Source organism: Sminthopsis crassicaudata, chromosome 1 (assembly GCF_048593235.1).
Source record: "Sminthopsis crassicaudata isolate SCR6 chromosome 1, ASM4859323v1, whole genome shotgun sequence".
Lineage (NCBI taxonomy): Eukaryota > Metazoa > Chordata > Mammalia > Dasyuromorphia > Dasyuridae > Sminthopsis > Sminthopsis crassicaudata.
Genome location: NC_133617.1, coordinates 17,161,896 through 17,188,413, shown reverse-complemented (window position 1 = coordinate 17,188,413; position 26,518 = coordinate 17,161,896). Strand labels below are relative to the sequence as shown.

At 44.9% G+C, this 26,518-nt stretch overlaps 1 protein-coding gene across 1 annotated transcript; it reads left to right on the top strand.

Annotated features, from left to right (window-relative positions):
• On the top strand, positions 1–25,764 carry LOC141543924 (uncharacterized). Its single transcript, XM_074269614.1, has 7 exons — positions 1–107; positions 242–499; positions 876–1,241; positions 6,272–6,377; positions 10,922–11,038; positions 11,514–15,357; positions 17,954–25,764. Exons 1-6 carry the CDS (start codon positions 1–3, stop codon positions 11,724–11,726), a joined length of 1,167 nt encoding a protein of 388 aa, XP_074125715.1. The 3' UTR covers positions 11,727–15,357; positions 17,954–25,764.
• The last annotated feature ends 754 nt before the right edge of the window (positions 25,765–26,518 follow it).

Genomic DNA, 26,518 nt, shown 5'->3' with positions numbered 1-26,518 from the left:
ATGGAGATGGTGAAGGGCATGGGTGCAGGCCAGTTCTGGGATCTTCTAAGACTCTATGGATGGTGTGGTGCGGTGCGGTGCGGTGCGGTGCAGTGTGATGTGGTGTGGTGTGGTGTGGTGTGGTGTTATGTTGTGTTGTGTTGCGTTGCCCTCAGAACTGGACTGGGAGGATTGGAGGTTGGGGGAAGGAATGTTCCTGGTGGAATTGCCAATATTGGGGAACTTCCCCCTTGTCAAGCAGCTCCGTGCTCAGCAGACAGGCCCATCACCGCAGCTGGCCGGCCCAGAAGAACAGGAGCCGGGGGATGGGGGATGAAGCCTGGAAGCGGGGCTCGGGGATGCTCCTCGCCCCCTCCGTCCCTCTCCGGCCTGGGCCCAGCGCGGCGCCCGTTGCCATGGCAGCCCAGCTGGTCTGGGCAGAGCCCGCAAGAATAGGCAGCGCGCTGCCCTGGGGGACGGAGGGGGTTGGTGCGGGGCAGGCAGCAGCTGGTGCTCGAGGGCTCTGTTCATCCTGGTCCAGATGGACCGGCTCTGCGGGGCTGCCCCTCCCCCCATCTGAGGCCCGCCCTTAAACGAAGCTTTTCCCCTCTCCCCCTCCCACCCCTGCCCCCGCCTGCCGAGAGCCTCGGGGTGGGCAGCGGCAGGTGTAAGGGAGGGGGAAGGGCGAGGCGGGGTGGAGGGAGGCCGGGGCGGGGGGGGAAGGGGGCAGCTTGGGGGGCTGCAGCCGAGGGGGGAGGATTTGATCAGCTGGGAGGAAAGAGGCGGGGAGGAGCCCTTAGAAAAGAGACGCGGAGTGGGGGCGGAGGGCAGGGGGGAAGAGGGAAGCGGAATGGGGAGGGGGGAGGCCGGGGGCATCTGCTCCGGGGGCCCTGCAGAGGCCGGGGGGCGGGGCGGGGCGGTGTCTCCCTCCGAGAGCGCTCTCTGTCACGCCTCCATTTGATTGGCGCTGCGCGGGACCTCCCCGCCTTGCGCCAGCCACGGAGAGCCAGAGCCAGCTGCGGCTGGGACAGAGGCGGACAGGCGCGGCCGGGGAGCTTGGGACTGCGGCGGGGCCTCCGCTTTCCCGGGACTTCGCGTCTCCTGCCCTCGCCCCCCGGGCGTCCCTCCCCGGGCGCCGCAGCAGCCGCTCCCTCTCGCCTGGCGCACGCGCTCCGGCCGCCCGTGGCTGCGGGCTCTGGGCGCTGGCCGCGCCGGCTCGCGGACCCCGCACCTCGGAAACCTGGCCGGCGGCAGGGAGCCAGGTAAGCCCGCGGACCCCAATCCCATCTCCGCCCCTCAACCATCCCCATCCCCGAGCCTGACCCTAAAAATGCCCCATCCAACCTCCCCTTCCTTATCTTCCTCCCATTCCCCTTCCTCATCTCCATCCCAACCCCCCCTTCACCGGCTCCCCAGCCTCCACCCCCCATCTCTCTGGAGCCGGCCCCGTTTCGCCCCCATCCCCATCTCCATCCCCGACCCCAATCCTGTCCCTTGTCTATGCCCATTGCACTCCCGGATCCCAAGCTTCCCTTCCTTATCTTCCTCCCAATCCCCAATCCAGTCACCTCCCCGTTCTCTTTCCTTCCTCCTCCTCTCTCCTCATTTCTCTTCCCCTCCCCCATTCTCCTCTCCCCTTCCCCATTCCCACTCCCTCCCTCCATCTCCACCCTAACCTGAACCCATCCCCATTCATTCCTCTCTCCTTCTCCATTTTCCTTTCCTCCCCTTCCCCTTTTCCTCCTCTCCCCATCTTCCATTCTATTTCCGTGTCTAACCTGGATCCACCCCCATCCCTATTCCCTTTCCCCATCCTCATTTGATCCCCATCTCCTGAGCCCCCTATTTCCCCTCCCTTATCCTCTTCTCCAAAGGGAGGGGGATGATGGGAGGAGCTGAGCACTTCCCCCTCCCCCGGGTCCCAGGGATCACCCCGAGCCTTGCAGAAAGCGCCCATCCTCAGGGGGAGCGGGATGGGGGCTTGGAGAGACCCTCCCTCCTAGTCTTTCTCCCCGTCTCTGACACACACCCTGGCCCAAGGGATTTGTGCTGCAGCAAAGTGAAGACAGTCAGAGCCGGTGTAGACCGGCTTTCTGGGGGTCCCGTTAAGGACTCCCAGCTGGCTTCCTGGGGATATGTCCTGCAGCTGAAGAATCAGCAGTAGGAGGAACAAAGGACAGACCATCCACCCCCCAACCCCCCCCAGCTTCCACAAAAGAGCAGCAGATGGGCTATAAGGCTGCAGTATGAGGGAGGGGGGAGCCATTTTCTGCTGCGGTTGCTAGGGTGGGGTCACCCCTGGACAATAACCAGGGAGAAGCTTTTAACAGCATTTTAAAAAGCCCTTCTCTGGTCTCCTCCCCCCAACTCAGGCACCACAGAGCACCTGCCAGCTTTCTCCCGGCCTCGGGGACCCGGAGATCTCCAAAGATCTACCTTATTTTCTTGCTCAACCTCAGGAGAACTCTTCAGGGAAGGTTTTTCCAAGGAAGTTCAGAGCTCTCTCTCCATTTTCTCTAGAGATTCACAGCAAGGGTCAAATAGAACCCAGGCTTCCAGGCCTACACACCTAGACCTAGCTGAGGAGCCAGTATATTGTTTTCCTGGCTCTGCCTCTGCCTTCACAATCTTTAGTTGGGGACCCCCCCCCAGAAAGCCTGCACGTTTGGGGACTCTGAAGGGCTGAGACGTCTCGAATCTCTCCAGTTTGGAAAGCAAAGCCTGAAACATTTCCTAGGTCCAGTCACTGTTAAAGGAGGAACAGGGAGTCTGGGCCTGACTGCAGCAGTAGCAAAAGGAGGGTGGGGTCTGTGGAGAGGAGGCCTCAGTCATCCTCTTCCCTCAAGATTCAACAGCTTGAGGCTAAAATCTCCTTCTGGGATGAGGAGGAGGAGGAGGAGGAGGCAGGGAGGGGCTGGAGCAGCAGCTTGGGCAGGGCTCTTGGGCATCCGTGGGCACCGGAGCTCGGACCAATGGTCAGGCACATGCCCAGACTTCAGGAGACATTCTGGTGAAAACAGCAAAGGAGAAAAGAAAAGGGGAGAGGGAAGAAGATGGAGGGAGGAGGAAGAGAGAGACAGAGACAGAGAGAGACACACAGAGAGAAATAGAGACATACAGAGAGAGGCACAGACAGAGACAGAAACAGGAACAGAGAAACAAAGAGAGAGACAGAGAGACACATAGAGAGATAAAGAGACACACATAGAAACAGAGAGATAGGCAGATTGAATAAGAAAAAGAGACAGAGACAGAGCTAGAGACAGACATACAGGGAGAGACAGAGAGGCAAAGAGAAAGACACACAGAGAGAAACAGAAAGAGATAGAGAGAAAAACAGAGAAACAAAGAGACACACAAAGAGACAGAGAGACAAAGAGAAACAGAGAAAGACAATGTCACAGAGAAACAGAGACAGGCAGATCGACAAGAGAGACACAGAGACAAAGACAGAAAGACAGAGAAACACAGACGGACAGACTGAGATAGACATACACATAGAGACAGACAGACACACAGAGAGACAGAGACATACACACAGAAGATAGAGAGATAGACAGAGACATAGAAAGAGAAAGACAGAAAGACATACACATAGAGACACATAGAGACAAACATACACAGAGACAGAGACAAAGAGATTCAGAGCCAGATGGTGAGAGTGGGAGAGACAGACAGACATACCACACAGAAACACATAGAGAAAGAAACAGAGACAGACACAGAGACAGATACAAAGATAAAGACAGAGATTCAGAGCCAGATAGCGAGAGTGAGAGCAACAGAGACAGACAGGGAGAGACAGAGATAGAGACAGATTGAGGGTTACTGAAGAAGGAGAAGGAGGAGAAGGAAAAATAAAAAAGGAGAGACAAATATATAGACAGTGTCACAGACTTTTTCAGAGACAGTCAGAGAAAAAGAGGAAGAAGTTGATGAGGGGGAAGGAGACATATAAAAGGAATAAAGAAAAGAGAATAGAGAAAGAAGAATGAAATCTAGTGAGATATTCAGAGAGGAATGAAGGGGGAGAGGGAGTCTGTCAGATTCATAGAGATAGATACAGAGAAGGGAGGGAGAAGAAAAGGGAAGAAAGTGGGAAGAGCAAGAGAGAGAGAGACAGAGAGACACACACACACACACACACACACACAGAGAGAGAGAGAGAGACAGAGAGAGAGAGAGACAGAGAATAGAGACAGACAAAAAGAGACAGAGACAGACACAGACACAGACAGACAAATTGTGACTTACAGAGAGCTGAGGTCTTTGGTCCTCATTCATCTCTGATCTTTCTGCCCCATAAAAAAGCCCCCTAGTTTTTCCCTTCAGCTTCCCTGGATGTCCTGCTTTTCAAAGTGCCTTGTCATCCATTCTCTGAAAAGAAAATGATTCCCATGTTCCCTTTGGGATACAGCTAAGGCTGCTATTGTGTTCTCCATTTTACTGATGTGGAAACTGACCTGGAGAGGATTCACCTCGGGCACAAGAACCCACGACTTCTGGGGTTGAACTCAATGTTTTTTCTGTACCTGCACTTTTCTACACTTTAATGGCTGTTTATCCCCAGGTAGCTCAGTTCCAAACATATAATCTATTTTTCTCCCTATTCACTCTAAATCTCATACATTCTAGATGCTGCTCTTTCTTCCCTGCTCAGAAACCATATGTGAGCAAAGCCGCTAAGGCCACAGATGAGGGGTAGTTGTTCTCAGCTTAGTAAGTATTTAGAAAAACACAGATTTTAGAATTCTAGAGGTTTAGAACATAGAATATCAGAGCAGGAAGGGGACATAGAACATGTAAAAAGAGAATGGTAAGAGCCAGAAATTACTTTAGAGCAAGCAATGTCAGAGCTGAGAGGGGTCTTAGAACAGAGAATGGAACAACTGGAAGAACTCTTGAATATTCAGGGAATATCAGAGCTGGGAGGGACCTTAGAACACAGAATGTCACTACTGGGAGAAATCTTAGAACAGGGAATTACAGAGATGGGAAGGATCTTTTTTTTTTTTTTTAATTTTTTTAAATTTTTTTATTTTATATATATATATATATTTTTTATAATATTATCCCTTGTATTCATTTTTCCAAATTACCCCCCCCCTTTATTCCCTCCCCCCGATGACAGGCAATCCCATACATTTTACATGTGTTACAATATAGTCTAGGTACAATACATGTGTGTGAATATCATTTTCTTGTTACACAATAAACATTAGAATCAGAAGGTACATGCAACCTGGGCAGACAGATATTAGTGCTAACAATTTACATTCCCCTCCCTGTGTTTCTTCTCTGGGTGTAGGATGGGAAGGATCTTAAAACATAGGATGTCACAGCTGTGAGGGACCTTAGAACACAGAATGTCACTACTGGGAAGAATCTTAGAACAGGAAATATCAGAGCTGGGAGGGACCTTAGAACGTAGAACATCAGAGCTGGGAAGGGTCTTAGAACAGAGAATGTCACTACTGGGAGGAATCTTAGAACAGTAAATATCAGAGCTGGGAGGGGCCTTAGAACATAGAATGTCAGAGCTGGGAAGGGTCTTAGAACAGAGAATGTCAGAGCTGGGAGGGACCTTAGAATATAGGATGTCAGAGCTGGGAGGGACCTTAGAACACAGAATGTCACTACTGGGAAGAATCTTAGAACAGGGAATGTCACTTACTGGGAGGAATCTTAGAACAGGAAATATCAGAGCTGGGAGGGACCTTAGAACATACAACGTCAGAGCTGGGAAGGGTCTTAGAACACAGAATGTCACTACTGGGAAGAATCTTAGAACAGGGAATTTCAGACCTGGGAAGGATCTTAGAACCTAGGATGTCAGAGCTGGGAGGGACCTTAGAAGAGGTAATTTCAGAACTGGGGCTGGGGGCTGGGATGCCATAGAATGGCATAATTCACATAAATCTGCAGGCTCCCTGTACAATTTTCCCAACTAATAGCCCCTCACAGAAGAACCTCACTTCTATTCCGAGCTGATAGAGACCAAAGCATGATCTCTGTCTTCTCTCCTGCTTCCCCTCATTTTCTTTTTTCTGAGGAAGAGAAGCATCATGTGTGAGAATTGTGAAAGTCATTTCTTCTATATTTGTCCTGGATCCCACTTCCTTTCATCTCCCTGGGAACGGAGCCACTCAGTCATTCTCCCTCCCTCTTTTCATGTTCAGTGTCTCCCTCTACACTGATTCTACTCTGAGGCCGACAAGTATGGCTGGATCTTTGGATCATCACTTGATGTTACCGGCTCCTCAAAATGTCTTCTATTTTTCTTCCCATTCAGAGCCCAATTCCTAGGAACCCTCCTCTCCACCCGTTGTCTACCTGGCTTCCCTACTTCTTGTGGACTTCTAACCCACATCACTCAACTGGGAATGGCTATCTCCAAGGTTAGTAACAATCTCCCAAATGTGAAATCTCACAGGGGCTCTTTCTCAGTGTTCTCCCCACTGGGCTTCCTTGCCAAATTGCTAGTGATCTTTCCCTTGCTAAATTACATTGGATCTATGTTTCCATACATACCTTTTATCCATCCAGAAGAATGGAAGTGCCTGGAGGCAGAGACTGTTTTGACATTATCTCTATTCTCAGCACCCTGCACAGTTGTTGGGACATTGTGGGTGCTTAATAAATTAGTGCTTTATTTAATTTATAGGACCACTAAGTGGTGCAATGGATTGAGTGTTGGGTTTGGAGTCGGGGAAAACACTCATCTTTCTGGGTTCAAATTTTGTTTCACACAACTACCAGCTGTGTGATCCTGAGCAAGTCACTTTTCCCTCTTTGCCTTGGTTTTCTCATCTGTAAAATGGGCTGGAAAAGGAAATGGCAAACTAGTATCCCCCAATGAAATCATAAAGAGTTTGTCGTGACTGAAAATGATTGAATGACAACAACATTTTAATTTACAATAACAATAGGGGGAAACTAGATGGTCCAGTGGAAGAAGCACCAGCCTTAGAGTCAAGAAAACCTGATTTCAGATCCAGACTCAGGCACTTGACACTTACTAGCCGTGTGACCCTGGGCAAGCCACTTAATCCTGATTGCAAAAAAATGACAATAGTAATAACTAGCATTTTTATATACATTAAGCTATACCATTATAGCTATTAGCTCATTTATGCAGTCATAGGATCTGAGAAAAGTCCTAGAGGGTCCTGAAATGTCCCTCTTGGCCATTCCTGTTACCACTGAATGTGGCAGAATAATTGGACACTAGAGGCAGAAGGGATCTTAGCAATCCTTTCATCCAACCTTCCCATTTAACAGAAGAAGAAAGTAAATCTATCCGAGAGAAAGTGATCTGGCCAAATGGATGAAAGAATTCATGTCTTCCAATTCTTAAATGGGTGATATTTCTTAAGACTTTATGACACACAAAACATGGGCAATTTGTTTGGATTCAATTTAATTTAAACAAATTCTTAAATTTGAGAATGTCAGGACTGTGAGGGGCCTTAGAACAGGGGATGTCAGAGCTGGGAAGGCATTAGGGGGATGTTAGAGCTGGGAGGGACTTAGAACAGGAGGTATCAGGGTTGAGAGAGACTTAGAACAGGGGATGTGAGAGCTGGGAGGGACTTAGAACAGGAGGTATCAGGGTTGAGAGAGACTTAGAACAGGGGATGTGAGAGCTGGGAGGGACTTAGAACAGGAGGTATCAGGGTTGAGAGAGGCTTAGAACAGGGGATGCCAGAGCTGGGAGGGACTTAGAACAGGAGGTATCAGGGTTGAGAGAGGCTTAGAACAGGGGATGTGAGAGCTGGGAGGGACTTAGAACAGGAGGTATCAGGGTTGAGAGAGGCTTAGAACAGGGGATGCCAGAGCTGGGAGGGACTTAGAACAGGAGGTATCAGGGTTGAGAGAGGCTTAGAACAGAGGATGTGAGATCTGGGAGGGACTTAGAACAGGAGGTATCAGGGTTGAGAGAGGCTTAGAACAGGGGATGTGAGAGCTGGGAGGGACTTAGAACAGGAGGTATCAGGGTTGAGAGAGGCTTAGAACAGGGGATGTGAGAGCTGGGAGGGACTTAGAACAGGAGGTATCAGGGCTGAGAGAGACTTAGAACAGGGGATGTGAGAGCTGGGAGGGACTTAGAACAGGAGGTATCAGGGCTGAGAGAGACTTAGAACAGGGGATGTGAGAGCTGGGAGGGACTTAGAACAGGAGGTATCAGGGTTGAGAGAGACTTAGAACAGGGGATGTGAGAGCTGGGAGGGACTTAGAACAGGAGGTATCAGGGCTGAGAGAGACTTAGAACAGGGGATGTGAGAGCTGGGAGGGACTTAGAACAGGAGGTATCAGGGTTGAGAGAGACTTAGAACAGGGGATGTCAGAACTGGGAAGGGTCTTAGAACAGAGAATGTCATGATGGGAGAAATTTTAGAACAGGGTATTTGAGATCTGGGAAGGATCTTAGAACATAGGATGTCAGAGCTGGGAGGAATTTTAGAACAGAAAATATCAGGGCTGGGAGGGACCTTAGATGGATTTCAAAACTGAGAGGGTCCTCAGAACAGAGAATGACACAGCTAGGGGACACTAAAGCCCACCTAAGCTAAATCCTAGCTAAATAAAATTCCTCTACAATATCCCATCATCTGGATGTAGGATTTTATCCATAGAGGGAACTCTTTCTGTCCGTGTACTTTGACAACTAGTCCATGTTACTCTCTTAGTAAGTTACCAGTTTCAGTTACTTGCCCAGAGTCACACAAGTTAGTGTGTGTAAGAGACAATACTTCAGTCCAAACTTTTGGGCCTTGAAGGTGGGTCCTCTTTTGTGTTATGTTGTGACTTTCTAAAGTAATATAGAGAGGCAGAGTGCTAATAAAGGGGGGCTCAGGAAAGGCCCCATGTAGACAACTGAACGAACCTTGTAGAAAGCTCAGAATTCTGCCAGGAGGTAGGGAACCCCTTCTGAGCACTGAGTGTGTAGATGAAAGGTAACTAAAACACAGAATGACGTTTTAATGGGAAAAACCCAGACTTGCTGGTAGTGGTCCACTTAATTTCAGGCCCCTCTGGGAGTGAACTGTCATGCTAAAAGAAACATTCACATTTTGGCCAGCAGGCAGTGTTCCAGGTGCAGTGTGAACAGCTATAGCTAGTGGTTTTACTTAGTCTTCACATTCTGAGGTGTCAGGGAATAAAATGGTATATTTACACAATTACAGAGAGGAAGTGCACTGAGGATGGGAATAAAGGAAGCGTAGGGATGTCAGGAGGAGGGAGAATGGAGATTTAAGGGTGCTCATGATGTTGTTCATAAACTTGGGAACTGACAGGGCAGGATTTGGGGATAAATTATCCAATTTAGCTACTCTGATAAAAACTCTTGTCTGGTGGTGAAAGTGGGAGGCAATTTGTCATATCTGAAAGACAAGACTCCAACTCTTTTTTTTTTCTTTTCTTTTTGCTGAGGCAATTGGAGTTAAGTGACTTGCCCAGGGTCACACAGCCAGGAAAGTGTTACGTGTCTGAGACCAGATTTGAACTCAGGTCCTCCTGACTTCATCCACTGCACCATCTAGCTGCCTCCTTATCATTGTTTTTTATGGTACAATGAATTTTTTTTTCTTAAGATTAAAGGGTGATATGAATCTGTAAGCAAAAGAGAAAGAGCTTGTAGATTAAGAGCAAGTGAAAATTTCATTTTATCCTACTCTCCTCCCAGATATTACTTCTATCCCTTTCCTCTTCCAATCTCAGTCGAATACCTAGAAATACTACACGAAATATCCATAGATTTAGACCCAGACATCTCACTTCTTGGTATACAACTCAAGGAGATCAATGACAAGAGAAAGAACCCCCACTCCTCAACATAGCAGTACTTTCTCTCATATCGAAGAACTATAAACAAATTATGGCCATAATATCAAGGAATATTGTACCATAAAAAACAATTTGGGGAAGCAAAAGGAGATGGTTAGGATGGGACTAAGGTCATATCCAGAGGGATTGAAAAGATAATGGGTAAAGATCCTTCTGGGGGCTAGGTGTTCAATTTGAGAGAAAAACCACATCCGATGGCCTTAATGTTTTGGTTTAATTTGGGTTTATGTCTTCTGATGAGATGAAGAGAAGTAAGTGACTTGAAGGAAACAGAGACTTGGAAGAGATACTTGGGAACTGACAGGGCAGGATTTGGGGATAAATTATCCAATTTAGCTACTCTGATAAGGACCCATGTGAGAACTCTTGTCTGGTGGTGAAAGTGGGAGGCAATTTGTCATATCTGAAAGACAGGACTCCAAATCTTTTTTTTTTTTCTTTTCTTTTTGCTGAGGCAATTGGAGTTAAGTGACTTGCCCAGGGTCACACAGCCAAGACGTGTTACGCGTCTGAGACCAGATTTGAACTCAGGTCCTCCTGACTTCATCCACTGCACCATCTAGTTGCCTCCTTATCATTTTATCCTACTCTCCTCCCAGATATTACTTCTATCCCTTTCCTCTTTCAATCTCAGTCGAATACCTAGAAAAACTACATGAAATATCCATAGATTTAGACCCAGACATCTCACTTCTTGGTATACAACTCAAGGAGATCAATGACAAGAGAAAGAATGGTGTCAGAGATCAGGTATGGACCCAGAATTTCCTGGCTTTCAGATCAACTCTATCAACTAATGAATTGGGCACCAGGCCTGGAGTTAGGAAGACCTCAGTTCAAGTTTAGTTTCACTCACTAGCTATGTGATCTTTGATAAGTCACTTCACTTTGGTTTACCTCATTTTCTTCATCTGTAAAATGGGAATAATAATAGCCCCTATCTCCCAGGATTATTGTGAGAAACAAAAGGAAATAATTATACAGTGTCTGCCACATAGTAAATGCTATATTAATTTTACATCTTATTGTCACTATTCTTATTCCACCATGCCTTTCAGTGAGATTAGATATAATATATTGTAATTCATCGCAGTGGTGTGACTTTCCATGGCAATGTACATCAGTGATGGAGTTCTACGGGATGCTGGATGGAGATCCAGGAGCTGGTGAAGAGATCCATGGACAGAAGACTGAAGGGAATCCTTGGAAGGTAATAGTCTCCCCTCCTCCCACTGGTTTCCAAAATCATGTGGCAGCAGGGCAGTCTGGGAGTGAAGGGTGGGAATTTCCCCAAGTGAGGTTGAACTGGCAAGATTACTGAACGCTTTCTGCATGGAGAAGTGCTGCCCGGGAGGATCACAGGCTCATAAATTTAAGGCTGGAAGATTTAAGGACTTTAAGAGATTTGCCCCAAAACACATATTCATTGTCAGAAATCAACTGGAGTTAGAGGTGGGTGGATACATTATAATTGCCTTGAAAGCCATAGGATTACCCTGATCAAAACTCTGAGCCTCACATCGTATGTGATTGGGCAAAGAACTCTGTTGGCTCCTTCCTGGAGCGAGATCCTTGTGGTAAATATAGTGCTTCCTGCTGACATACAACTTCCAGAATCACTGCTTTGGTCTCCCTTCCCCCTTGAAAGCAACCTCTCCTCAAGAACCTTACTTATGTTCTTCCAGAACGAGGGAGCAGTGGGGGATGCCAGCAAGGCCTTCATGTTCTCCAGCATGAACCAGTGTTGTGGAGTCAGTTTCCAGAGTGCTTCCATTCCCTGTGATAAAGGAAGAGTATTTCCAAGACTTGAGAAGTTGCGTATCCCCCACTATGCCAGGAGCTTGGCAGATAAGTATGCTAAACTTCCCACCTCCTCTTTCTTGTCTTTTTGGTTTTGAGAAAGGCTAGCGGGGTCTAGATGCTTAGCAAAGGTTAATGTTGAATGGAACTGAATAGAACACAGAGATGGCAGATCATAGGATCTCGGGTTAGGGAGAAAACTAGAGAGGCCATTTTCTTTATTCCTCTACCTTTGGGTAGCATTACAGAAAGGCGAGAGCCCATCTCCTTTGATTTAGAGGGTACCAGAGAAGGCAATTCTTCCCCCGTTCTGGTCGAACTCTCATTCTAGGCTTTCTTTGGTTCCAAGCTTAATTTCTCCTGCTGTTCCAAAGATATTAAGAACTTTCAGTCTTAATGCCACAAAAAGCATGGGAACTAAGTATCTCTGTTGATTGGGGCTCTTATATTCTTGCTTCCTCTTTGACTTTGGTCAGACCCTGAGGATTTAATATCACACTTTCCCTTATATGTTCCCTTATATTCCCAAATACTGCTGCCTAAAACAATACTTTACTTAAATTTAGGTTAAAAAGCCATTGCCTTCAGTATAACAAAATGTCTGTGGCAGATAATGATACAGGATGTTTCTGGATCTTAGTTTCCTTCTCTGCAACATAAAGGAGTTGGACTAAATGACCTTTACATTCCTTTTCAGTTCTAATATTCTGATAATCGTAGCTAAGTATATTTGTTTCAGCTCCAGGATAGAGTCTCCACTCTCCCATCTTCATAGCTGGGTGACCAGGAACATTGGGACATCTTGGGAGAACAGAAGTTTGTTCATAAATCTATCCTGATCACCCTGATTTCCTACTTCTCATATGGACAGTATTCTTTTAGATTCTGTTGCAATGTGAGAAGAACGCATAGAATTATAGACTATTTGAGCTGAAAGACTCCTTACATTACAGACTATGGGAGGAAACTTAGTACATGGAATGTCAGGGCTGGAAGGACCCTTAGAACAAATAATGTCAGAGTTAGAAAGGACTTAGAACAAAAAGTGTGAGTCAGACCTAGAAAGAACCCATAGATGTAGAATCCTAGGACATAGGTCATATATACATACAGACATACATATATATATATATTTACATATATACATATACATATATACATATATACATATATATATTTACAAGCTGAGAGTCATTCATTTCAACCTCATTTTTAAACAATGAAAATGTTATTTTTGATAGATTACTAAAAGAATTAGGTGAACCTATGATCCATGTACATTTCAATAATTCCTTTATAAATACATTTAAAATGCTTATACTTTTCCAATGAAATGTCAAATTTCATGGATACAACTTTTAAACCAAATTTTTTTTGGTGGTCTTTAAGAACAATTGTTTTATTTAAAACTGACTCACAGTAAGATTAAGGTGAACCATAGAGTAAAGACTCTTCAAAACAGTGAGGCTGACAGAGTGGTATGAACAGCACGTTCCTTGTAGTTACGAGGCATATTTAATACCAACCATTGTTTAGTGAAATGAAAACAATATTATATAAATTGTAAAAGACACTTGACTGTGAACACAATGTATTGGTTGGTTACTGTGTTTTTTTTTTTAAACTAGACCAATCTCCTAGTTTTACAGTTGGAAAAAATGGCCCTAGGCAAAGAAAATGACTTGCTTCAGATTACATACTAAGTTAGTGACAGTGCTCCAACCAAACTCCAGTCCTTCTGAATTTTTAATTTCCAATTCCCCAGAGAAGCTCCATTTCTTTTGTTTTGTATTTCCTGGGTTGCCATTATGTATTCCATTCTCACTGCCTGACTGGCCCCTAGACTTTACAGAGGAAAAATTTGTTCTTATTAATTCAGAGAAGGAATAGGAAGAGCCACTTGGTTAAGTGTCCAGAGGCTCAGACCATTATTGCTCCTTATACATTTTGAAAAAGTACCCAAAGAGTAGATTTGGTCTTTCTCTCCCCCCTCCCACATTCAGGTCTGGTGCCATGGGCCTTTGAGGCCTTTTCTTATAAGTATAGATAGAGATTGAGGGCTAACTCGAGTGCTTGGCCCATAGTAGTCAATTAATAAAGTCTTATTGACTATATTCCTTGAAGGCTGCTGAAGAATAGGTGACCACTCTTGACCACTTAGCCTGAACATTTTTGTGGAAAAAGGAGTGAAGAAAATATTGTTCCACTCTTGACTGGAACAGCCAGTTCTGTAGAGGATTCATAAACATTTATAAAAGGAGTCTCTTCTATCCATGTGTCAGTTCCATGTCACGAAGGTAAAACCTCCAACTTCCATTTGGATACTTTTTAACCCCTCCAAAGTTGACTTGGATGTTCACTGTTATCTAATTTTACCTGGATAAATACAGTGGCTGCAAAGATAAGCAGCTTTAGCTGTTTTTTTCAAAGACCAGGACCCTCAGGTCCTTCCTGTGTATCTCCAGAATTATACTCTACCAAGGCACCTGATCCCACTACACATTTTAAAGGATGGCCTTAATGAGTTCTCCTTTTACCTTCAGAGAATGATTATCATCATGATTTTACAATTCTCTTCAGGTAACCCCAAATAAGGCATTTTCATACCTTTTAAACCAGTTCCAATGGTTTAACATCTCAAATTGTCCTTGCAACAGAGATATCATTTCAGGAAGGTCTTATCTTTGCAGACTCACTGTGAGAAAGGTTACCTTCTGCTATAATGGAGGTATGAAGCAGAGCCAGATTTATTCCCTAAAGGGCAAAAATAGATTCCCACAAAATTATGTTAATGATAAAGATACATAGATAAAGGTAACAGACATTTGTTTAGTTCTTTGAGATATTTTAAAGTGTTTCTTACAATTTATCTCATTGGCGTCACACAGTTGGTATACTACAGATTTTTATCTCCATCTTAGAGACTAATGTAGTTAGGAAACATAGGAGGTGAGATATGAACCAGTCTGACTCCAAGTCCGAAGCTCAAACCACCATACCATGTTATGTATAGAGCAAAGGTACTGGGAGGGACAAACGTAGATCGTCTCTTGTTAGGAAAGTTTCTGTTCATTTCATCAATGCACCTTTACCAAATCTAGGGGCTCAGTTGAGTCTGAGATGCTCTCTGCAAGGAACCAAATCTTCCTAAAGCTCCAAAGAGAATGCCTGGTAGTGTATTATAATCTTTACGTGGCGGTATGTTGGTTGTTTCTGTTGCTGATATTGGTATTGTTTTTATTGCTGTTGTCATTTTGGTTATTAAGCTCGCTGGATTTTTTTTCTCCTTGGCTCTTCCCCATTACACAGAACCTGCCCTCATCTGCAGTGGCACTGCAATTTGTTGCTGTCCCCTACCATAGTGCTGAAACAGAATCCCGCTCCCTTGCTTTCCCTGGCCATGGTGCTGACAGAAATGTCGCTTCTGTCTTTTCCTACTAGCTCTGGGCCTTGATGTCTGTGTGTCTGTGTGGTGGTTTGGGGGGATGGATGTGAGATGGTAGTTGATCAGACTTTAGGATCCAAATGGTTCCTGGGACTTCTCACTAGCTAAAAGACCCTGGGGTTGGGGAGGGATCTTGTTTTCTTCTGCTGCTTTGCTCGGTTGTCTTCTCTTCCAGCCACTAAGGACCAAGCCTGGACAATTCACAAGCCCATCCAAGGTCTGGAGCCCCGGAAGTACTTGCCTTGATTCTTCTTACTGTCAGCCACTTGGTTGGACACTTCGAGGTAAGAACTAAGAGAAATCGTTTTGAAGAGTAACCCAGAGGAAGGTGGAACAAGCTACTTATTAGGGATCTTATTAGGATTCTTTCCTAGTCTCTTCTAGTTCTGAAATTCTATGATTCTTAGAGAGCTTGCTTAGATCCCTACTCCATATCCTCCACAAAACAAAGAATCTGTAAAAATAGAGAACTCTTGTCTTCTCCATTGATTCTATGTGATGAATGAAAAACCATGAGAGACAGAGTTTCTAGGTAATTAATAATCAACTTGTTGATTAGGGTAGTCCACAATCAATAAATTGGTGGCCTGTGATTTCTCTCGATAACCAAAGACAAAAACATGGAGAGCTTGAGAGCCTTAAATATTTTTTTTGAAAGAGAAGGCCCCTGACAAAGGAAAATCAACCCTGATTAGTAGACATGTAATAAGAGGTGGCCAGAAGTCTTCAGCTCTTCCTGCCGAGAATATGACTTGATGATGAGACTTAAGCACTTTGAGCACTAGAAATGTGTGTTGAAAAAAAGAAATGGGCAATGAGATGAGTTCTGAATCTGGAATTAGGTATTTGGAATCAGAAATACTGAGTTCAAGATCTTTTTTTGACTGTCTGAAACCTTGAGTCTTTACCTCTCTAAGATTCAGTTTCTTTATCTGGGTTGTTGCTTTTTATTTTTGCTTAGACTTGTGATTTCATTATTTTCTATTACTATAGGTGAGGAAATTTGTTCTGTCAATGCATATCAATCATTTCTCTTCAACTTAGGTTTTTAGGGAATTGTCCACGGCCTGTGGCTTCCCCAAAGATACATAGCCACTAAATGTCACAGTGAAGATCTAAATGCAGATCTTCCTAAGTCTGAAACTGATTCTGTATCTAATATTAATATCATTTCTCCTCCTTAGTTTTCCATTCCCGATTTTATTTAAATTTTAATTTAATTTTTTTCTTTTTATTATGAGATTAACAAACATTAATAAACACAAACATTTCCTTAGACAAGAAAAATGAATGTATAACAAATTGAAGAGTCTGTAGGGATATTGCTCTAAGATTATTTAAAAGACATGATTTTATAGCTCTCAGGGAACTATATGAAGAAGTTATATATAATATGTATATTATATATAATATATAGCTATAATAATAATGAGAACAAGAACATTTTTATAGCGCTTTAAAATGTGTAAATTGCTTTCCATTTGTAATCTCATTTGATCTTAATGACAACTCTAGGAGGAAAGAGCTAATATTTTCCCTATTTTACAGATGGGAAAATGGAAGCTGAGTGATCGAGAGACTCACTTAGGGTCACACAACCAACAAGTATCTAAGATGGGATTTAAACATACACCTTCCTGATTTTAGGTTTAGGTTTAGATTTAGTCTTTCTTTATCACACAGCTAGGTAGTTCTATATGGTGCACAGAACACCAGAACTACAGTAAGGAAATCCTGAATTCAAATTTGGTCTCATACACCTACTAATTGTGTGATCCTGGACAAATAATTTAACCTCTGTTTACCTGAGTTTCTCCAATTGTAAAACAAGAATGATAATAGTGTGAGGACTAAAATTGTCCTCCCACAATAAAATCGACTGAACAGCTCTGAATTAATGGCACTATGTGAAAGGATCCATGGTCCTCTCTAATGAAAGGGATTAAATCTTCCTCATGATCTGAAATGTCTCCTTCTTCAGGCGCCTTGCATTTATGAAATTTAGTACCCAAATACGCAAAAGAGGCATGAAATATAGAATCTTGCCCTTAAGAGACAAAAATGACGTATCAGTGAGTGTAGGGAGTGGTGCTGGTGAAATAGGTTAAGTAAAACATGGGGTATTTCCACTGATAAGATGGCCATAAAATAGTCACCTTCTTGTGTTAGACCAGAAAGGATGATACAGAGGTGCAAAAATAAATTGAATGACTTTCCATGTAGTTGAGTCACCTCTGCCACACTGGGCTTGGTCACAATGACAAGGAAAAACAAAGGTAGAGGACTTCTTCCTGTGACTTAGCAAGTGCATTTACTATCTGTAGTTGGCAGCTCTGGAACCTAATGTAAGGACTTGTAATCACTATCTCTATTGAAGTGTATTAAATTGATTGTTACCGATTGGAATAGACTAGGGATCCAAATGAATGATTTCTCACAATAGCATCTATCTTGCTGAGTTCCTGACAGGATGAAATGAGATAATATTTGGAAAGTGCTTAATAATCAGTCTGCTACATAGTAGATACTTAATAATTTCTTTCCTTCTATCTCCTGAGTATAAAAATGGTGATCATCCCCTGTGTTTAGGTCTCAGTAGCAATATTTTAAAAATGTTAAGTATCTACTGTGTACAGAACACTCTTTTGGGTACAGCATGAATAGGGGAGTCTGGGAGGGATAAAAAGTTTAGGTAAGACCTGGCTCTTGTTTTACTTACAGTCTAATTGGGGAAATTAATCACCAATTCAGCTTACCTGCAGAAAAGGACAGAAATCTTCTTCCTCTGGTATGATGAATTTGGAATTGAGGGAGTGGGAGGGATGAAGGAGACCAGAAGAATTTCCCATGCTTCATCTCCCGTATGATCATCCTTTACAGAGAACCTCTGCCCGTTCCAGATTCCAAGAGACTCTTCCCTCCGGAGAAGTGACCAGCCTCGTCCAGAGTTCCATTTCCAAGTCCCAGATGGAGGACACTCAGCCTAGGCCGACAGACGACTCTTCCGAGGACGTCCCCAGCACCCTGTCCCTTTCCCATCCAGCAGAGTGAGTGCCAAAACTCAGAGAATGCTGGGAAGAGCCCTGCATTTAGAGTTGGATGGCATGACTTTGAATTCTGATCCTTCGACTTCTACTCATGTGAATTCTGACAAGCCACTTCACCTCTTCGGGCCTCAATTTCCCCTTTCTAAGGGGAAAGGACTTTAGAATAATTCCTTTCCATATGTAGAGCTATGTAAGCACCTATTAGTGAGTTCCTGACCTGGCATCTGTTCCGCAGAGAAGGATGATCTCATTTTGATCAGGAGATCCAGAATACTGCTGCCTACAGAGGCAGAGCCGCAGGGAAAGGCGCAGGGATGGAGCTTTGGGAAGAATTCCAGCTGCGGTCAGCTGCCTGCCCAGAGGCTGTACAGAGCCTTCAAGGAGACTTTCCCAGCTCTTCAGCTGAGGGGCAGAGGGCTGGATGCTGATTCTAATTCAGCCTCAAGCTTCAGCAATCTCGAGCCTAGGATAGGGCAGGATATATTGGGAAGACCATTGAATTTAACATCCGAGCACCTGGGTTAGAACTCTTAGGAGCTATGCAGTCTTGGAAAAGTGCCTTCACCTATCTGGCCTTGGTTTCCTTGCCTGTAAAAGGAGAGGGTTGGACTACATGGTCTCTAGACATCTTTCTAACTCTTTAGACTGCTGCTTCTTTGTCGGTCCCAACAAGCTGTGCTTCTCCCTCTCTGCTCCTACTAGGGTAACCAGCCTGTGGCAAAAACCATTCTCTCAATAATGCTTTTCCTAATTCTATTTAGAAAGGCCCCTGTGGGAGGAAATAAGGATGCAAAGTTGTAACAGGGAAAAATGAAAAGTGGGGGAAGTGCAGGTAGCCTATATAGAGACCTCTCTGTTTCTCATCTTCTTCAATCATTTCTCAAAGGCAAGGCACCCTCCCTTGTGAGGTTGGTGGGATCCCCCAGAATCATAGGGGGACAATCTACCACCCCTTATTGGAGTAGGACTGGTGGAGGTGAGGAAGGAATGTTTTTCAGGAGAAATGAATGCAGACCAATTCCCTGCCCTTCCCGACCTGTGAAAGGGTCAGCCATATTCTAGAATCCCCTGACTTTAGAGACCGTCAGGTTTTCTAATCCAGATCTTGGGGCAAGGCCTTGTTCTGCTCAGCCAGGGGGCCGGTGCCTAGCAATCCAGAAGGGGAAAGTGAGTGAGATGTGGTAGCTGAGCAAGATTACCCTCCCCCAATACTTAGCCATCCTTAATGACTGAGGGTAAAACCCAAGGGGATCAGTATTGGGAGGAATAGGGTCTGATTTGGTCCTTAACCTGTCAAACCATAGTTGAGGTGATGACAGATCTCACCTTAACCCCTCTGCCCCCTGATTTTCCTCTCAGACAGCTGTTATCCCATCATTGCAAAGTTCTGCCTGTTGGTAGGAAGAAGGCAAGCAGGAGAGAGATCCTGAACTGGGCGGACATTTGAGGCTCTTTGCACCAGGTACTTGACCTCCAGACTCCCTTGATTCATCTCAATTATAGGAGTAATGAAATCTCACCCTCTGGAAGGCAGGGGACTGGATTAGATGATTTATTGCAGTGGTCCTCAAATTTTTTAAATAGGGGGCCAGTTCCCTGTCCCTCAGACTGTGGGAGGGCCGGACTGGAGTAAAAACAAAAGCTCACACTCTGTCTCCGTCCCTCAGCCCATTTGCCATAACCTGGCGGGCCGCATAAACGTCCTCAGTGGCTGCATCTGGGCCGGGTGTCGTAGTTTGAGAACCCTGATTTATTGAGATCCCTGTCTGTTCTGATCTCTAGGGCTCCATGACTTCTGGAAGTCGGTGATAATCTGGCACAAATTTGGAAACACAGAGGCTACCTTAAGAGTCATAAATGTCCTGTCACTGGAGGTCAAGTAGAGGCTGCATTGCCACCTTCTAGATCGATAGAACCATGCTTAAAACCATGAGCAATGATGTCCTTGGGGGGAATGTCATTGGCTCTTTAGCCCTTACCTATAACAGGACTGCTGAGGAAGTAGTTTGGGAGAAGGTTGGTTTGTCATTTCTGTTCTTCCAGAAGGAAAGGACATATCCCAGAGAGAACTGACTTCTGTGATGCAGTGGAAATAACCTTGGCCATGGAGTTAGAGGAACTGAGTTCATTTCCTACCTCCATTGTTTACTCTCTATGTGACCTTGAACAAGTCACTTAACTTGATCCTCAGTTTTCTCATTTATAAAATGAGGAAATTGGACCAAATGACTTCTGAAACTGTCCCAAGCCCAAATCCATGATTGTGTCATGACTCGTTAAGGTTTCCTCTCCTCTCTGAGGGTTCAAATGACTCCTTTTAAAAACGATTTATCTGTTGAGCATATTACACCTTTTAGAGTGTCTGAGTCAGTTAAGAATCATGACCTAGACTATGAAGAGCTCTTGTCCAGGACATTTGGGTTCCAGCTCCAGCTTGGCTGCAAATTGTCTGTGTGAACTTGGGCAAGTTATGAGCCTCAGTTTCCTCTTCTGCAAAATTAGAGCAATGGGCAAGATGACCTCTAAGCTATAGTTTTCCTAAAACTGTTCTTTGGAGGCTTGAAGGGGTGGCCGGAGTCTCAGTTCTGAACTCCTCCGTCTCAGTGTTGAGTGTCTCAGCATTGGATGCCTACCCTTCATGCTTTAGCCCATGTCTGATGGCTTGGGATAGGGAAAAATACTTGACCCAAGATCTTGAGTCAAGGTCCTGCTCTTCTTAGTCGGAAGACAAGTTTTTCAGGGCTGATCTTGGGTCAAGATCCTGCTCTTCTTAGTTGGAAGACAATTTTTCAGGCCAGATGTTGAGTCAAGGTCCTGCTCTTCTTAGTAGGAAGACAGTCTTCCAGGGCAGATGTCAGGTCAAGGTCCCGCTCTTCTTGGTTGGAAGACAAGTTTTCCAGGGCAGATCTTGGGTCAAGGTCCTGCTCTTCTTGGTCAGAAGACAAGTTTTCCAGGGCAGATCTTGGGTCAAGGTTCTGCTCTTCTTGGTCGGAAGACAAGTTTTCCAGGGCAGATCTTGGGTCAAGGTCCCGCTCTTCTTAGTTGGAAGACAAGTTTTCAGGCCAGATGTTGAGTCAAGGTCCTGCTCTTCTTAGTAGGAAGACAGTCTTCCAGGGCAGATGTCAGGTCAAGGTCCCGCTCTTCTTGGTCGGAAGACAAGTTTTCCAGGGCAGATCTTGGGTCAAGGTCCTGCTCTTCTTGGTCGGAAGACAAGTTTTCCAGGGTAGATGTTGGGTCAAGATCCCGCTCTTCTTGGTCGGAAGACAAGTTTTCCTGGGCAGATCTTGGGTCAAGATTCTGCTCTTCTTAGTAGGAAGACTGTCTTCCAGGGCAGATGTTGGGTCAAGGTCCCGCTCTTCTTAGTTGGAAGACAAGTTTTCCAGGCCAGATGTTGGGTCAAGGTCCCGCTCTTGTTAGGAAGACTGTCTTCCAGGGCAGATCTTGGGTCAAGATCCCCTCTTCTTAGTAGGAAGACTGTCTTCCAGGGCAGATGTTGGGTCAAGGTCCCGCTCTTCTTGGTCGGAAGACAAGTTTTCCAGGCCAGATGTTGGGTCAAGGTCCCACTCTTATTAGGAATACTGTCTTCCAGGGCAGATGTTGGGTCAAGGTCCCGCTCTTCTTAGTTGGAAGACAGGTGTCTAGCAGCCAGATGGGAAAAGTAAATAGAATATGAAACCTTAGCAAGATAACCTACCCTCCATCCCCCCCAATCCTTAGACATCCCCATTGACCAATATCTTTGATCATTAGAAACTCAAGCTCGGTGAGGATGTCAAAACCCAGCCATATTTTTCATATTAGCCTGGAAGTTTTCTCAGCTTTTAGCTTTATTTTAGCCCAATCTAATCCCCCCATAGTTGTAGATTGAGAAGAACCCAGTTCTACCCTCAACAAGCTTATAGTCTAGTGGAAGAAGTCAGAGGGTTACACGCAAATCAGAGACCAACAGAAATGGATCTGAGACTCAGAGAATGGCGGCATGGTTTGGAAAGAACCCTGGATTTAGGGACAGGATCATTGATTACCTGTGTGACCTTGAGCAAATTCTTCAGCTAGTTTTCTTCTCTGTAAAAAGAAGGGTGGGCTGGATGGCCTTGGAGGTCTCTTCCTGCGCTAGGTCTGTAATCTGTGATGCAAAGCAAGGCACATAGTAAGGAGAAGGGGAGAAAGCATGGCTGGGGGAAGTCACGGCAGTTCCATGGAGGCAGAGCCATAACTAGAGGTTTCTCTACCTGGGTCAAATGGCAGCACAGCAGCAAGAGTGTGGGGAGGTGAGGAGAGGCTTGATTGGGTTGTGCTCCTCTGGGAGCAGGAGGCTTCCAAGCTACGGGAAGGGATTTTCCCCTCGGCCCTCAGAAAGGCTTCAATCACTGCTCCCTCCAATGGAATTGTATCCCCAGGAGAGTGCTGATGGTGTTTGCTGCCCAGGGCCAAAACTGCAGGTTCCCCACCCTAGTTCTGGCTCTGCACGGAGGTAGAGACTCAGCTAGAAGGTGGGGAGGAGGGTGTTTTAGAGGGGAGGCTTTGGAGTTTGAGCAGGGAACGGTCCTTGGACGGGGCAAGGGACTGGAGCGCTCAAAACAGAGGAAGGCTCTTGGGATTACAAGGAATAACCTTGTACTAATGTTGCATGTGTGCCATTAACATACTAACCCAGGGAGTCTTGAGGACCCACTGGTACCGAGGAAATGTGCCTGTTGATGGGCTGTTCAGTCTTTTGCCGGCAGACTAACCAACTAACCGGACCTGAAGCATGCTTTTTACTAACTATTGTTTTTCTGTTTGGCTCCCACCCCCACCCTGTCCTAACTTCATCGAGCAAAGATGGCCTTTGAAGGGGAGATGGGAAAGCCTGGGGCAATTTGGGTTGTAATCCCTGGATGTCTGGGCAGACTGCCAGTCCCTCTTTGTGCTGCAGGACTGGGGATCCCACCCTCAGTGGGACCATCCCAGCCTCCTTCTCGGCAGGCTCCCTTAGCTCAGCCTTGGCCTAGACAGTTACTCCTGCTGGGCCCCTGAAACTCCAGCAGGAGAAGCCCAGTAGTCAGCCTCCAGTGCCCCCGATTCACTCCCTGATGGGCGAGTTCTGCTTATAAACCCTGAGTCTGGGTGAGATTTCCCAGGCTCCCTAGGGGGGGTCATTCCTACCAGTCTCCAGTGGTGACCTTTTTCTTTTCTTGTTTCTGTTACTAACCCATTTCTAACCTGAGCAAATGCCTCAACTACATTGCTCCTAACCAACTAACTTGCCCTGCTTATCTCCATTTCTTTCCTAGTAGCTCATACTTATTCCTTTGCAGAGATGCCCCAGCTGGTGGTGATATGCTGTTCCTTACTAACCCATGCACTGATCTTGGAGTCCTTGTTTCTGTCTTACTAACACTAGTCCTAATGCGCCCACCTGCTAGCCAAGTCACCCTCGTCACGGAGAGCAGATGTCCAGGGGCCTTCCAACCCTGAAGTCTAGGCTTTCCTGTACTTGCTTCTGCATTTGTACTACTACTACCACCACTGTCACCACTACTACTACCAGTATTACTACTACTACTACTACTACTACTACTACTACTACTACTACTACTACTACCACTACTACTACCACTACTATTATCATTACTACTACCACTACTACTACTACCATTACTACTACTATTACTACCACTACTACTACCACTATTACTACCACTACTACTACTATTACTACCACTACTACTACTACTACCATTACTACTACTATTACTACTACTACTACCATTACTACTATACTACTACTATTACTACTACTACTACTACTACTACTACTACTACTACTACTACTACTACTACTACTAACAAATAGCTATATGTTGCTTTAAAATTATTAGCAATAGCATTTATATAGCACCTTAAGGTTTGCAAAGCGTATTACAAATATCTCATTTGGTTTTCACAACAATCCTGGGAGGTAGGTACTAAAATGACCTTATTTTACAGATGAGCAAATGGAGCCTGAGAGAATTTAAACAACTTTCCCAGAGTAGCAGAACTAGTAAAACAGCAGAGGTGAAATTTGAACCCAGCTCATTCTGATGCCAAGTCTAAGATTCACCACAGTGCCTGGCACATAGAAATAGCTTGGAAAATCCCTGTTTTTAATTTATCCATTTTAGTTTTTCATTTAGTTACCTGTCTAGTTTTTAATTTAATTATGGTGTAGATGAGGGGGAAAGTTGGTCTTACTGATTGATACAGGTCATCTCTCTTGGGCAAGTCAATTTTCTTCTCTGGGTTTCCATGCTACTCTCTGTAAAATGAGAACGTTAGACTTTAAGGTCCTACCAGCTTTGAAATTTGGGGAGTCTGAGTTTATTATAACATGAGGACTCTAGGTGAGTTGGGCCCCTTTTGGCTCTCAAACTTATGATTCTGTGATTCTAATCATTAGGGTCATAGGTTTTGTAGATCTTGTTTCAAGAGGGCAGCCTGGTTACCATGAGAATCCGGTTAAAGATTTTCTGTTGGGGAGCTCTCTGGAGACTGAGAGGGAGGGTGGGTTTTCTAATGCATTATGGGGAGATTTTCACACAATGGCTGTATCTGTGGGAGAACTTTCCCACACAGTAGAGATTAGAACATTGGGCCTTGGTGGAAAGTTCCCACCTAGTGAGAGTTGCCATGATTAATTGGCTTGGAAGGGGTGGGGAAGGAAGACAAAGCTCTCCTTTTATGCCTCAGGAAAGCAGTTGCTTTGCCACCCCCACCCACCCCTTTCCCCAGGCCTGAGCTTTTCCCTTCTCCCAGGATTATTAGGGCCCTGCTTCCTGTTCTGGTTGTAGATTGTTCTTCTTTTCTCCTTTGCAGCAGAACTAACTGGGTTGCTTTGATTTATCACTAACAGACACTCCCTGGAGGTGGAGAGATGCTGGCTTCAAACTACCCATGAGAGCCAGCTGAAGGTTCGGTTCATAGAAAGGAAAGATGGTTGGGTTGGGGAGAGGAAATCCAATTTCAAGTCCCTCACTAGAACAGTGAGAATTCCCAGCCATTTGCCTCTCGGGGTCTCCTGGTGTGTCTTGGAGTTTTGTAGCACTCAAAGCCAGCCCCAAGAAGCCACCAACTTGACCTTCCTCTCTTTCTTTCCCCTGTATCCATCTGTAATGTGTCAGAACCACTGCCAGAGCTGGGCAAACACTAATGTCACCAGCCTGTCTCTACCTTTCCTCTCCTCTGGGTTGTTCAAGGATATTCAGAGGAAGGATTGGAGATTTTTAAAGGGGAAGGCAGTGTCTTCATGGATGGGTGTTTTAATGAGAGGAAGGAAACTGGAAACGATGGTTTGGGGTTTGGAGTCAGAGGGACCTGAGTTTGCATCTTTGCTCTTGTTTAGGACAAGTCCGTTCTCTTTGCTGGCTCTCAGGCTTCCTATCTGATACAGATTCTTCCACTCCTTATGACTCCAAAAACTTCAGAAGAACGCCCTTTCCCAATCTATTTCAGAAATAGGCTACCTTTTCTCCTCTTATGCTTGTATCTATATTCCTAAAATCCATGGGTGGAGAAAAGCTTCTGATGGGAATAAGTCTTCCCATTTTATAGATGGAGAAACTGAGGCACAGATTGAATAAGTTATCTCATCCAAAAAAAAAAAAAAAAAAAAAAAAACAACCCAGAAGAGAAGTGAGACTGTGGGGTGAGGAGAAGAAAGGGAAGAAATGGAGTTGGATAAGAAGTGAAGATAAAGAGAAGCACAGAAAGGGGGGATAGAAAAAGATGGGGTAAGTCCAGGTGTTTTGCACAAGTGTACTGGCTATTAAAGTTATACGGTGGAGATCCAGCCGTAGTGAGAGGCCTGGCACCAAATGAGAGATTGTTTCGCTTCTGTTTCCATACCTCCCGTTCTTTAGTTCCTATGTTCTCCTTCTTTTTCTTTCCTTTGAATTTTTCATTCTCTTTTCTCTTAAACTATTTCTCCCATTTCTTTACCTCCTTCCTTCCTTTTCCTTTTTCTCTACATCTTCCTTCTCTTTATTCTTCCTTTTTTCTTCATCACTTCTTCCTTGCTCTCCTCTTTCTTCCTCCTTCCTTCCCTTTCCTTTTTCTCTGCATCTCCCTTCTCCTTATTCCTTCCTCTCTCTTCCTCCTCTTTGCTTTTCTCCTCTTCTCTTTCTTCTTCCCTCCTCTTTCTTTCTCCTTCCTTCCTTTTCCTCTACATCTCCCTTCTCTTTATTCTTCCTTTTTTCTTCATCACTTCTTCCTTGCTCTCCTCTTTCTTCCTCCTTCCTTCCTTTTCCTTTTTCTCTGCATCTCCCTTCTCCTTATTCCTTCCTCTCTCTTCCTTCTCTTTGCTTTTCTCCTCTTCTCTTTCTTCCTCCCTCCTCTTCCTTTCTCTTTCCTTCCTTTTCCTTTTTCTCTACATCTC